The sequence below is a fragment of the Tenebrio molitor genome, chromosome 1 (assembly GCF_963966145.1).
Source record: "Tenebrio molitor chromosome 1, icTenMoli1.1, whole genome shotgun sequence".
NCBI classification, from domain to species: Eukaryota; Metazoa; Arthropoda; class Insecta; order Coleoptera; family Tenebrionidae; genus Tenebrio; species Tenebrio molitor.
In genome coordinates, this window is record NC_091046.1 from 43,148,740 (window position 1) to 43,163,489 (window position 14,750).

The following is a 14,750-nucleotide window of genomic DNA, read 5'->3' on the forward strand; positions in this document are numbered from 1 at the left end:
GATGTTTAAGTTTTATTTTCTTGACGATGACATTCAACACAACACAAGTTTTCATAGCAATACCAATACCCTGTATTATGATAATTTGTCCATTTTCCTCTTCACATTTTACTACACAAATTTTTCCAATAGATGAATTGTTGAAGCCATATAATTGAGAATTACGTATTAAATCCTACATCCATCTGTAAACTTACAATATTTGTCGTATCTTTATCGTTTATAATATTGTAACCTTTCGACTTCCCTGACTTTTCCTCGATGATTTTTTTTCCTCATTTGGTGTATTGTTGGTTGCCGCACTCCCTCGGATGTTATTTTTGCGGAAAAATACGAAATAAAAATAATGAGAAAAGAAATATTTATGGATCCTACGTTGTGTTTTATTTTTCATTTGGTTTAATTAGGTTCTAACGAGAGGCCGTACCTTCGGAAGGTTTTTCTCAATAGAATTAAAACGATTGAGCACACTTCACTTAAATTTTATTTAACAAATAATCGAGTGTGGTGGTGTTTGGTCCCAACAAATGATAAGAATAAATAAATGAATTTAATAACAGAAGTTGGTGGAAATTTGACCCAATGAGATTTGACTCGCGGCCCTCGAATTGAGATCTGACTCATGAATAAATGACTACGTTGGGCAAATACAGAAGTTTCTGGCGCGAACAGCATTATACGAGTTTGAGATGCGAACTATGTGATCCGGTGTAGATTTAAATTACCCCAATTGAATTGAACCTGACGCGCTGCCCTGGAAACCTTCCGTCAAAGCCTGGTCTACTCCGATGATTGAAAATAAAAGGGAAAAGGTTCTAACAGACTTGTAGGGTACCTCTCTTCACGTGTCAGCTGGCCTAGTTTGGTCACTGTCCCGTTTACGGGTGACACAGCTAATTGAGTGCGACGGACACTGGCGGTAGCTTCCCCGACGTTGAAGGCCCCCAAGTAGTGAATAATTAATGAAGCTATTTTATAATAAGTTATAATAGATCGCCTTGGCGAGAACACGTTTCCCCAATCGGTAAATGCAAGAAGATCACATACTTCGCGATAAAGAAATTAATATAAGATTCTAAAGAGTCACGTGGTCATCAAAAGCTCAAAGAAAATAATATAGTCTTTACTTTAGAACGATAAAGAACTAAATGCTGTTTGACTAATTAAATCGCGACTACAAATAATGTACAAGAATTAGAGAAATAATTTACCTTGTGAATGTAAAGAACGTGGTCACAAAATGGCTGCTGGAAGTACTGAACGTACCTCCGGCTACTTTGGAGCTCAAACCCCGAGTGAAGTGAATCAAAAAAGCCTTGTTTCCCGTCCCGCAATCGGTTTTATCATTTTTCGCGCACCCCACTTTCGCAACCCCTACTTGACCAAAGTGACCAATCAGCTCGGTTCTACTTTACGCCGACCGCGACACCCTTTCGATATCTCTAGAACTTTTGAAATTACAGTTTCCGTTTTCCACCATTAATTTAAATGTTTAGACTTTTGTTAGGACCAGACCGAATGTACATAATTTGTTGTTGAATTTGAACTCTGAAAAAGAACACTAAATTACTGACTCTATACAATAATAAACCTCAACATCAAGAAACAAACACAATTAAAAATGGAACAAAAGAATTAAACAGGAACACTGAATTACCGACTCTATACAGTAATAAAACTCAGCACCAAGAATTAAACAGTATTAAAATGAAACAAACAGAATTAAAATGAAACAAACAGAATTAAAATGAAACACACATAATAAACATGAAACAAACAGAATTAAAATAGAACAAATTAACCTTATTTTGAAACCTAAATTGGGCTTGAAACGCTGTTACGTAATTGTCATGCCATGCAGCTAAATTCCGTTGCTCTGCTACTTCTAAAAATTGTTCTACATTGGTTTGATTCCCCAAACCTGTTCTAATTAATAATTACTTGGTAAATTTCATTCTCTCTCTCTCACTCACACGTCTGATTTCTACGACTACCTGGCTTTACCGTTACCCGGTCCTCTGTGTTTTCTACCGACTCCCTTTCTACTTTGCTTTGTTACTTTTCTAACTAAAAGTGCAAACGATTCTAGTTATTTTCTACGATAAAGCGCTCTGTTTTTAATTTGCAATTCTCGCCCTTTAATTACAAATATGCCACAAATTTGAGAATGCTAAAAAAAGTAAATTAACCTAATGAACATTAATTTTGTTGTTCTCTCAATTTGAAACCTGCTAACATCAAATTCATTAATTCAATTATCCCCTGATTTCAGCTGGACTCCCCAAATTGTCGAACGAGTAAATTTTGCAATGTTTCTTTTTTTACCATAAAAACTGTTATCTTTGTGTTGTGTCCGGACAGGACGTGTACCTGCATTTTCAAAGAAAGGTTGGCAGATTTCACTTGAGGGATGTGGTGCCGACACGGCTTCAATAAAATTTACAACTGACCAGCATTTCCGTCGCAAATGAAGGGTATTTAAAATATTTCGTTGAAATTATTTTAAAATTAAAATTCTTAATTTATCGAACCTATTCGGACCGTTACAATATATGTATAACACTATACAGGGTATTTCACGAGTGATAATGAGCCTGACGGAATAATAAATTCAAGCCATACTACATTTTCAAAAAAAGCCGGACATTTTAATTTCAGTAGCCAGCTTTTTTCGGAAATATAGTGTGGGTTGCATTTTAAATTACGTCAGGCTCATTATCACTCGTGAAATAGTTGTTACTCCTGTTGCTCTGCACTGAGGTCAGTCAGGTCAGAACACAACGTACAATGAAAATTTAAAATTGACAAGTGACGCACAGTTGATTGTTTTTCGAAATGTCGAAATAATTGACCTGTTAAGTGCCACTTTCAAAGACCGCCAAATCAGCAAATAAGTCCAATAGAATTTTTTAAACATTTTTCTGACGTTTACGGTAATCTCTTCTACACCGTAGTGCACCGTTAGTATGCCATTTTGGGACACTCTGTATATGCAGAATTGAAGGTGCAGGGACAGTAAAAGAGTCTACTTGTCGGAGATGGTTTGCGAAATTTCAGAATGGGGAAGAAGGTCTTAAAGATCAGAATCGTTCGGGACGAAAGAGTCCATCTTCTATCGTCGTGGAATTGAGCTTTTGGGACAAAGATGATTGGAAGTCATTGACAATAACGGCGAATATTTAGTTTAATTGTTGTGTAATTTTTTAAGTAATAGACATTTATTTATTTTTATCTATTTTTCTAAAAAACGCTCAGAACTTTCTGGACACCCTAATACTAATCTAATATCCTACCAAATTTCACTTAAAAATTCCTACTAATAAGCTCATTAACAGACCCTAAACTTTTTATATATTTTATTTCCGAAAAAAGTTGGCTACTGAAATTAAAATGTCCGGCTTTTTTTGAAAATGTATTGTGGATTGAGTTTATTATTCCGTCAGGCTCATTATCACTCATGAAATACTCTGTATAGTTTTATATAAAATAAACGATAAAGACACGACAAATATTGTAAGTTTACAGATGAATGTATATACCATTCACGATGTTTTGGCATAAGGGGAGGCCATGGAAAAAGTGCATTTAAATTAAATTTAAATTAGGTTATGTTTTTTTAAGTTTGAGGTTATAAACTGCGTCCTTGTCTAGTGCATTGTTGTCAGTTTTACTAGTTTGCAATAGAACAATACTCACACAATTTTAATCCAATTTAACAAAACAGGAAACTGACTTGAGGAGATACAGAATAGCAGGGACCGGGACCGAAACACGAAGTGGCTCCTGTTAATTTATGCACCACTTAGATAACCCACCTATACAGTGCCTTAACTAACCAGCTATCAACTTCTCAATGAATTTTTTTCATTTTAACCAAAACATTCCTAGAACTAACTTAAACATTCAAACCTAACCTCACAAATTTTGCCAGAGTGTACCTCTAAAAGCGGACGTATTTGCAGTTTCTATTGAAAGATACAGATTTTTGAAGTTTATTTAAAAACAGCATTGGATTTAAATAACATTAATTATTTATGCCTTGCTCTTTATTCCTCCATAATGATATACACCTTACATATACAGGGTGAATTCGAAATACGTCACAATCTGAAAACCCCAGGATCTTCAGAAACTGAATAAACCGAAAATGTGGTTAAACGTTTAAAATTCATAAAGTCCAATTTAACTTAATTCCATCCCGAACGAGACGCTTCTGAAAGTTCTAATAAATCGAAACATGAATACCAGCAAAAACGATTTAAAAACCGAGTGACAAAACCTTGTTTTGAATGAAATAGCCGAAAAACACTTTATGTTTCACTGAATCATTATTTGTTTTATTTTTCACTTTAGTATAATTGCATGATAACTCCTAGGATACGAAATACGTAAACATGTCCATAACAACCGGGGCATAATACAGGGCGTAATAAGAATAAGCGGGCGTAATGAATTCATAACGCCCTCATCAATTCATAATTGCAAAGATGCCAATTTTTTTTTTTTTTAAAGAACACTTAGTGAAAAATAAAATCTTGTATGCACCACGGCGTCACCGAATGATTACGCCCATCGAACGATATTCATCTCTCGGGCTAAAGCCCTCGAGTTGGATGCATCGTTCTCCGGGCGTAATCATCGTTGTAACGCCCTTGGTGCATAAATAGCTATTATGTTTCACTGAATCATTATTTGTTTTTTATACCTTGACAACGAGATATATTAAGTAGGCTATAATGCCCTAGGGCGTATAAATCATAATGCCCGCTAATTAAGCCCGCTCAAACAAGTCGTCATAGATACGAGCCATCGCAAACTAGGAAATTTAGCAAAATCAAGTTCACAATTTATAAATTTTTTAAATGTTCACAAATTCAAATGCAGTGAAACATAAAACGTTGTATGCACCACGGGCATTACTCGATGTTAAAAACCCTCGGGCCTAGCGGCCCGCGAACATAAACATCTTCATAATGCCCTTGATACATAAATAACTATTAAAAGCACAGCCGCAAAAACGAAAAACGTGTAACATTGGGCAGTATTAATAAAAGGTAGCAAATGCTTTTGCTAGCTATTTTATAAGCAATTGTTTTAAGTGATATTAATAAAAGTGTAGTAAATGCTAGTGAGACCTGGCTAGCAAAAGCTTTTGCTCGTTTTAGAAAGCATTTGCTTGACGATATTAGGATTTGCTTCTTTTACTATTAATAAAGTGTAGCATTTACTTGAAATAGTAAGCAATTGCTAGGATAAATGATAAATGATAAATGATAAATACCATTACAAGTGAAGATGATATAAAATTGTTGGGATATGTGGCTGATCCAGGTATAAAAAATAAAATTATTCATAGAGTAATAAATAGTGTTAAACTATCTAAAGTCCATTCATTTTGTATTGAACTTTTCAAGGTCAAATAATTTAAATTTTGGCACTGTAATTATGTTTTGTAAATAGTGACATGCATATAACCAACAAAATGTGATTTAGCAATGCTCAATTCAACGTTTACGGTGTTTACCTGCATGTCACTATTTACAAAACATAATTACAAAGCCAAAAAATAAAATTATTTGACCTTGAAAAGTTCAATACAAAATGAATGGACTTTAAGTACGGTTGTTGTGGTTTTTGCTTTGACTTTTGCTTTCACTTGGTTTTTTCACCCTTAATGTTACACGTTTTTGCGGCTGTGTTTTTAAAGTGTTTTTCGGCTATTTCATTCAAAACAAGGTTTTGTTACTTTCGGTTTTTAAATCGTTTTTGCGGATATTCATGTTTCGATTTATTAGAACTTTCAGAAGCGTCTCGTTCATTAAGTTAAATTGGACTTTATGAATTTTAAATGTTTAACCACATTTTCGGTTTATTCAGTTTCTGATCCTGGGGTTTTAAGATTGTGACGTATTTCGAATTCACCCTGTATATCATTATAGATGATAGTACTTGGAGGAATAAAGAGCAAGGCATAAATAATTAATGTTATTTAAATTCAATCTTGTTTTTAAATAAACATCAAAAATCTGTATTTTTCAATAGAAACTGCAAATACGTCCGCTTTTAGAGGTACACTCTGGCAAAATTTGTGAGGTTAGGTTTGGATGTTTAAGTTTTATTTTCTTGACGATAATATTGAACACAACACAAGTCGTCATAGCAATACCAATACCCTGTATTATGATAATTTGTCCATTTTGCTCTTCACATTTTGCCATATAGCCATATACCTAATTGAGAATTACGTATTAAATCCTACATCCATCTGTTAACTTACAATATTTGTCGTGTCTTTATCGTTTATATTATATAAAACTATACAGGGTATTTCACGAGTGATAATGAGCCTGACGGAATAATAAATTCAACCCACAATACATTTTCAAAAAAAGCTGGACATTTTAATTTCAATAGCCAACTTTTTTCGGAAATATAGTGTGGGTTACATTTTAAATTACGTCGGGCTCATTATCACTCGTGAAATATCCTGTATACAGTGCCTTTTTTTTAACGCTGGCCATAGGGATTTACATGCTAAAAAGTTTAGGGTCTGTTAATGAGCTTATTAGTAGGAATTTTTAAGTGAAATTTGGTAGGATATTAGATTAGTATTAGGGGGTCCATAAAGTTCTGAGCGTTTTTTAGAAAAATAGATAAAAACAAATAAATAGCTATTACTTAAAAAAATTAAACAACAATTAAACTAAATATTCGCCGTTATTGTCAATAGCTTCCAACCATCTTTGTCCCAAAAGCTCAATTCCACGACGATAGAAGATGGACTCTTTCGTCCCGAACGATTCTGATCTTTAAGACCTTCTTCCCCATTCTGAAATTTCGCAAACCATCTCCGACAAATAGACTCTTTTACCGTCCCTGCACCTTCAACAATGCATATATTTCTTGTGGCTGCTGCCACTGAATGTCCACATTTTTAAAGTCATATAACATTAAATTACGATTTTGTTTTTTTTCCATGTAAACACTCAATTACCAGAATGTACCCAATTGAAAATTATTTAACTGAGAAACGTCAAATTGTTTATGGATAAGTGTACTTCATATTTTTAAAAACTAACAAAAATTAGCAATCAATTTTACATTTATTTTGTATCGTGAAACTCAGAACTTTCTGGACACCTAATATTTTATAAATCAATTTCAGTTCGGCCCATGGTACAAAACAAAATAATCACGGAATTAGAGCAAAAATAGGTTTATTAAATTTACCACGTGGCCTGCCAAGTAGGCTGACGTAATGTAAATTCAACAAACGTCAAACAGTAATAATTTTCAATGAACACCTTTGCAAATAAAGAAATGAGTGAATGGGATAGACTGAAAAATGTGGAGTTTTATTTTATAAACATAAAACACGGGAAATCATAATTACATCCAAATAAATAAAATTTTACTTCAACAATATTAAACTATTTTAATTATTTTTGAATTTTCATTTCATAATTTTTTCAACTGTCTTCTGCCATTTGTCAAACTGTCATTTTGCCGAACATTTTGTAACTGTCTAACGATTATAAAACCTTCTAAATAATGTAATAAATTAAAAGTACTTTTTTTTAAATTAATTCCGTAATTTTTTTTTTGTTCGACACTGTCAGAATTTGAGAATTTTCTCCTATGTGAACGGATTTTGATAAATGTGAACTTGTCAAAACGAAACGTCACGTTAATTTTAAAGATGTTAAGCCATTTGGAGGCTTTAATTGAGTCTTCGAACAAAAAAACGTATTCAACTCGTTCTTGTGAAATTGGATTTTTTTTGGCACTCGTGGGCCTTTAAAACGCTCGTTTCACTCGCGTTTTAATCTGGCCCACTCATACCAAAAAAAGCCCAATTTAATAAAAAAATTACTATCGCGCGTTCAAATGAAATCCTGGGCTGGGTAGGCGTTGGAAACCGTCAATTGTTGTGCTTTTTTAAAGCGTAGATTAATTGGAGCATGTTGATAGCTAACCTATAAAATTTAGCGGCAAAAAATCTTTCTTTTTTTTCTTCTTTTGTTGAAAACAAACATTTTTAATTATGTCCCGATTAAACATGAACAAATGTCATCGTGTCAAACGGCGGGAAATTCAAACTTTACACTGTTCTAAACGGTTTACTTTTTCCAACGCCTACTCAGCCCAGGATTTCATTTGAACGCGCGATATATTGTATATTCTGTAGTATAAAATAAACCTAAATTGATTTATAGAATACTAATCTAATATTCTGCCAAATTTCACTTAAAAATTCCTGCTAAAAAGCTTATGAATTGCATTTTTTTAGGTCGCTAGGAAAATGAAACACTTGTGTCATATTTTGGATTTATTATTAACATTTAATTTTATTACAACTCAGTCAATTTCTAGTTTTTTGAAGGTTCCGTCCACTCCAAAAATGGTACTAACATTTTTCGGCCATCCGAACCTCTTCGACTCGTCGACTTTTTGACTATTTTGCCACTTAAAGAAATCGAAATTTTCTAGTAAATCCTTCAAGGTATCAGCTATAATTAAAAATAGATAAGTGATAACTACCTACGTCCATTTATGTTTCTATACGCACCTTGTAGCTCCTCACAAGAGGGCAGTTCTCCGTCGTAGTCTTTAGGCAAATAGTATTTAGGTACCTGCTCGTAAAAAGTTTCCACAGCAGGGTGGAACTGCAACTGCAATTATTTTGCTTTTTAGTACCTACACAACTTTTTTAATACTTTTTTCTTACCATCTTGTAGAACTCGTTCTTTATGAAAGGTGTCAACATGGCCATAAGTTTGTCCGTAAACAGGGGCGCATTAAGAATATGAATCTGCTTAATTCTGACTGGTACACCTTTCTTGTCATATTATGAAGACAAGAATGAGTGTAAAAATGTACAAAAACTGACCTGGATATGAAACAGAACTTGTCTCATTGCTGTTAGATTCAATTTTGTTAAATGCCCCAGAGAAAATCCCTTCAAATCGTATACAAGAATTACACCGCTTGCCATAATAGTCTGATGTAAATTCAAAATGTAAACTATATCAACAATGTTTATAAAATGGATAGTGTTGAAGTTGTCAGTTTTAAAATCGATTAGCCTTACCAGGAAAATTGAATAATCTTCCGGGGTTCTCTTCGGAAGAACTTTGGCAAACCTGTATTTGCAAAATCAGTCTGTTGACGTCCGATGATAATATGTGCACATACCCAAAAGACAAAACAGTTCTTAAAGTGTTTTCTTCATTCAAGGCTTCAACTTCAAACAGATCTGGACAATGAGTCCGCACCGTAAAATAATTGTCGATGGCCATTTTGGCCGCTTCGATTCGGTAATAACAGGCTCATTATCACTCGTGAAATATCCTGTATAGTTTTATATAATACTGTTGGTAATAATAAAATTTGTCAAATTTGAAATTTACCATCAAAGCTTCATTTTTGTAACAGCATAAATTTAGCCGGCATAACCAAAAATGTTTTTAATGTCGTCTCAAGTTAAAAAATCCGGTCAGTTCCAATTACGAGACAAAGAACACCAGTACTTTTCAATTGTTTCATTGCCAACAGACTCAGTCATTGTTGATCACTCTGTATAAACGATAAAGACACGACAAATATTGTAAGTTTACAGATGAATGTAGGATTTAATGCGTAATTCTCAATTATATGGCTTCAATAATTCATCTATTGGAAAAATTTGTGTAGCAAAATGTAAAGAGGAAAATGGACAAATTATCATAATACAGGGTATTGCTATGAAAACTTGTGTTGTGTTCAATAACATTGTCAAGAAAATAAAACTTAAACATCCAAACCTAACCTCACAAATTTTGCTAGAGTGTACCTCTAAAAGCGGACGTATTTGCAGTTTTTATTGAAAAATACAGATTTTTGATGTTTATTTAAAAACGCCATTGGATTTAAATAATATTAATTATTTATGCCTTGCTCCTTATTCCTCCAAGCCATCCATAATGATATATTTTTTATAGAATAGGTACATATTACTTAAAATCAGAAACGAGCATCATAGAAGTTTTCACTTTTGTCCTGCGGTCTTAAACACACACTCTTTTTTTTTTGTTCCTTTTATGTGCTGGGCTTCTTTCTCCTTTCTTCTTCTTGGGCGTTCTTCTTACCTACTTACTTATTCCAAATCCCTCGTTGTATTCATCTTTTCTTCCTTTTTCATTCGTGTAGGGGCTACTTTCTCAATCCGACATGTCTCGTTCTCTGCACGCACTCCGTATTTATTTGATTTTCCAGTGGCTTGGTGTTCAGGATTTCAGGAACTTGGCTCCCGAAAGACTTTTATATCAGGATTTCTCCAACTGAAATTTTACTTGCGGAACAATGGAAATAGTTTCCATGAACATCTTTAGAAAGAAATATTATTATTATCGAAGTGAGGTAACACCATCTCAGTGACGAGTAGAAAAAATGACACAAAAACATTTAATTATTATTTTGCTTTTATTTCGGGTTTCATCAATTCACATAGATCTTTTGTCAATATGAATGTAAGAATTTTCATCCCACCTTTTTAGGTTGGTAGGTATCTTCTTTTATAGCCTACTGAAAGTGATATAAATATTAAATATTCAAAAATTTCAAAAAAACTTACTCCTCTGCCATCCTGCCGCCAATGCTGCTGCGAAGTAAGCAGAAAGAAATAGAAATACCATCAACTTCATCTTGACTATATAGTTGGTGAATGATGTTTGGTTGGCTCGTACCGTTGATTTTATAGTTGATAATGTTTCCCGATATACAGTGCGACTCAACAAAACAATTGAAGAAATGTTATGTAAATGTACTAGGAGCACCAGTGCAAACATTTTTCTGGTCACTGTGTACAAATTACACGCTGCGATTATAGGACTCATTAGTTTTCTATAGAAAAGGCAAAAGTATGGAAAAAAAGTTGACACGAGCCATAACGTATTTTTCAATTTGATTTAGATCGTCGTGCAATATTTAATTTATTACGTCCATGAAATATTATAGTAACATAAACAATTGTTTTTTTTTTTGTTGCGATATCGATATTTTGAAAACTACAAGAAAATATTTAAATCAGAAGGAACAACTGTTGCAAAATAAATTAATAAATTATATAAATGTTTACTCGTAATACACTGCAGGACATCGCAGATGATAATTGCAGTAATTGTCCTGTCACCATAAATTATGTAAATAAGTAATTTTATTGCAAATAGTAAATTTCTCCCTTTGGTGGCAAGCTGATAAAAAATACTATAAAAAAAGGAGTGTGTGCTTAAGACCGCACGACAGAAGTGAAAACTTCTATGATGCTCGTTACTGTTTTTAAGTAATATGTACGGTCGATGGACAAATAAAACTGGGACACTTAAAATTTAATCTATGTAAATCCGACTAGTGAATTGTCAATATATTTGTCAGTTTCAATATAATACGTCGTACCAAAGTTAACCTATTTGTGATAAAGCCGTAATTAAACGATGTAAATTTGTAAATTTTGACTTATGGGATTGTCATTTTTGTCCCAGTTTTATTTGTCCATCGACTGTACCTATTCTATAAAAAAATGACTGGATGACTTGGAGGGATAAGGAGCAAGGCATAAATAATTAATATTATTTAAATCCAATGCCGTTTTTAAATAAACATTAAAAATCTGTATTTTTCAATAGAAACTGCAAATATGTCCGCTTTTAGAGGTACCTACTATTGGGAGCACGGAATTTCGGGCAAACTTGAAATTTGACTGATATTTAATGTGAAATAGGCTGTAGGTGCTAGACGTATTAATAACCTAATTTTAATATCAACTATTGTCTCATATCATTTTCCAAATTACATTCATCAATTCTGAAAAGCTGCAAGTGCTTAGATGTGATTTTCTGAGAACTAAACCGTCTTTTTTATTAAACTTTGGAAATCAATAACTAAAATGTAAAATAATTGTGCATAATTGTGACAGTTTATTTTGAAATTCCGTCAAAATTAATTATTATGACATTTATGACAATAAAGCTTAGACTACATTGGGTTTTTTTAAATGACATGTAAATTGCTGCCCGAAATTCCATGCTCGCCATAGTACACTCTGGCAAAATTTGTCAGGTTAGGTTTGGATGTTTAAGTTTTATTTTCTTGACGATGATATTGAACACAACACAAGTTTTCATAGCAAAACCAATACCCTGTATTATGATAATTTGTCCATTTTCCTCTTCACATTTTGCTACACAAATTGTTCCAATAGATGAATTGTTGAAACCATATACCTAATTGAGAATTACGTATTAAATCCTACATTCATCTGTAAACTTACAATATTTGTCGTGTCTTTATCGTTTATTTTATATAAAACTATACAGAGTATTTCACGAGTGATAATGAGCCTGACGGAATAATAAACTCAATCCACAATACATTTTCAAAAAAAGCCGGACATTTTAATTTCAGTAGCCAACTTTTTTCGGAAATAAAATATATAAAAAGTTTAGGGTCTGTTAATGAGCTTATTAGTAGGAATTTTTAAGTGAAATTTGGTAGGATATTAGATTAGTATTAGGGTGTCCAGAAAGTTCTGAGCGTTTTTTAGAAAAATAGATAAAAATAAATAAATGTCTATTACTTAAAAAATTACACAACAATTAAACTAAATATTCGCCGTTATTGTCAATGACTTCCAATCATCTTTGTCCCAAAAGCTCAATTCCACGACGATAGAAGATGGACTCTTTCGTCCCGAACGATTCTGATCTTTAAGACCTTCTTCCCCTTTCAGAAATTTCGCAAACCATCTCCGACAAGTAGGCTCTTTTACAGTCCCTGCATATATTTATTTCTTGTGGCTGCTGCCACTGAATGTCCACATTTTTAAACTCATATAACATTAAATTACGATTTCGTTCTTTTTCCATGTAAACAATCAATTACCAGAATGTACCCAATTGAAAATTATTTAACTGAGAACCGTCAAATTGTTTATGGACAAGTGTACTTCATATTTTTAATAACTAACAAAAATTAGCGATCAATTTTACATTTATTTTATATCCTGAAACAGAATACCACAAAAACGCTCAGAACTTTCTGGACACCCTAATATTTTATAAATCAATTTCAGTTCGGCCCATCATACAAAACAAAATAATCACGGAATTAGAGCAAAAATAGGTTTATTAAATTTACCACGTGGCTTGCCAAGTAGGCTGACGTAATGTAAACTCAACAAACGTCAAAAAGTAATAATTTTCAATGGACACCTTTTCAAATAAAGAAATGAGTGAATGGGATAGACTGAAAAATGTGCAGTTTTATTTCATCAACATAAAACATAGGAAATCATAATTACATCAAAATAAATAAAATTTTACTTCAACAATATTAAACTAGGTATTTTAATTATTTTTGAATTTTCATTAAATTTATTTTTAAACTGTCTTCCATAGGCTGCAAGATAGTAACTAAGACGATCATAAAAATTTTGCCGAACATTTTGTAACTGTTTAACGATTATAAAACTTTCTGGGTAGGAAATAATGTAATAAATTAAAAGTACTTTTTTAAAATTAATTCCGTATTTTTTTTTTTTTGTTCGACACTATCAGAATTTGAGAATTTTCTCCTATGTGAACGGATTTTGATAAAAGACACGACAAATATTGTAAGTTTACAGATGAATGTAGGATTTAATACGTAATTCACAATTATATGGCTTTAATAATTCATCTATTGGAAAAATTTGTGTAGCAAAATGTGAAGAGGAAAATGGACAAATTATCATAATGCAGGGTATTGCTATGAAAACTTGTGTTGTGTTCAATATCATCGTCAAGAAAATAAAACTTAAACATCCAAACCTAACCTCACAAATTTTGCTAGAGTGTACCTCTAAAAGCGGACGTATTTGCAGTTTTTATTGAAAAATACAGATTTTTGATGTTCATTTAAAAATGGCTTTGGATTTAATAGCTATTAACACAACAAGATTTTTAAACTATAAAACACGCGTTGTCTTCAAGATTTTTTCAAACACTAACATCTTATCAGAAATTTTAATAAATTCAGAAATTATTCGAGGCGCGTCACAATACACAAAATGCGGAGGTTGCCGTGGGTACTATGGTAATAATATCAACAAATTTGGAAAAAAACAATTTTCATTGTTGAAATGTACCAAAACGTGCCAGAAGAAATAAGAAAAAAGGGGCAATTTGTTACCAATGAAGTCTAGAAGTGCATACGAAAAGGTGTATGTTTCGTTTCAAGGCCGGAACAATAAAAAAAGCATCACGGAGGTAACGGAAGATGTCATTTTGGTTTTTCTTGATATGGGGTAAGTGTGTAGAACTTCATTAAAAGTTAATTCACACTACGGCAAGAATCATTTGAAGAAAATGTAAAGATTGCCAGTTTTCGATGGCCGGGCACTTGCATTGGATGAAACAGCAGAAGTTAAAGAAGAAGATGTTAGGAACAAGAGCACGAAGCTAATGTGACAGTTCCAATTCAATAATTTAAGTTGTTCCAAAAGCAATGGTAGATTTTTATCAACCGGTCTTTGACTTCTATTCATGTTAATTCAACTTTAGAACCAAACGGACTATCTCGTGATGACGGAAAACGCCCTGATGGGATGACTTTAGTACCGTGGAATAAAGGTCAACCTTTGGTTTGGGACGTTACTGTCGTAGATACACTTGCAGACAGTTACGTATTGAAAACATCTGAAGTCTCAGGTTTTGCCGCTGAAATGGCTTGCAAAC

General features: G+C 32.9%; 2 protein-coding genes and 1 long non-coding RNA gene across 7 annotated transcripts in view; 1 reads left to right on the plus strand and 2 right to left on the minus strand.

The window, feature by feature from the left end:
- Window positions 1–14,750, plus strand: part of LOC138133353 (uncharacterized) — a 175,259-nt gene that overhangs the window by 153,485 nt on the left and 7,024 nt on the right. The window lies entirely within an intron of this gene.
- On the minus strand, window positions 8,330–8,846 carry LOC138122427 (uncharacterized). The gene is made up of 3 exons (XM_069036685.1): window positions 8,729–8,846; window positions 8,570–8,672; window positions 8,330–8,510 (listed from the first exon to the last, which is right to left on the minus strand). Exons 1-3 carry the CDS (start codon window positions 8,771–8,773, stop codon window positions 8,359–8,361), a joined length of 300 nt encoding a protein of 99 aa, XP_068892786.1. The 5' UTR covers window positions 8,774–8,846; the 3' UTR covers window positions 8,330–8,358.
- On the minus strand, window positions 10,443–11,170 carry LOC138141545 (uncharacterized). The gene is made up of 2 exons (XR_011163183.1): window positions 10,613–11,170; window positions 10,443–10,560 (listed from the first exon to the last, which is right to left on the minus strand). It is a non-coding gene; the product is annotated as an uncharacterized lncRNA (long non-coding RNA).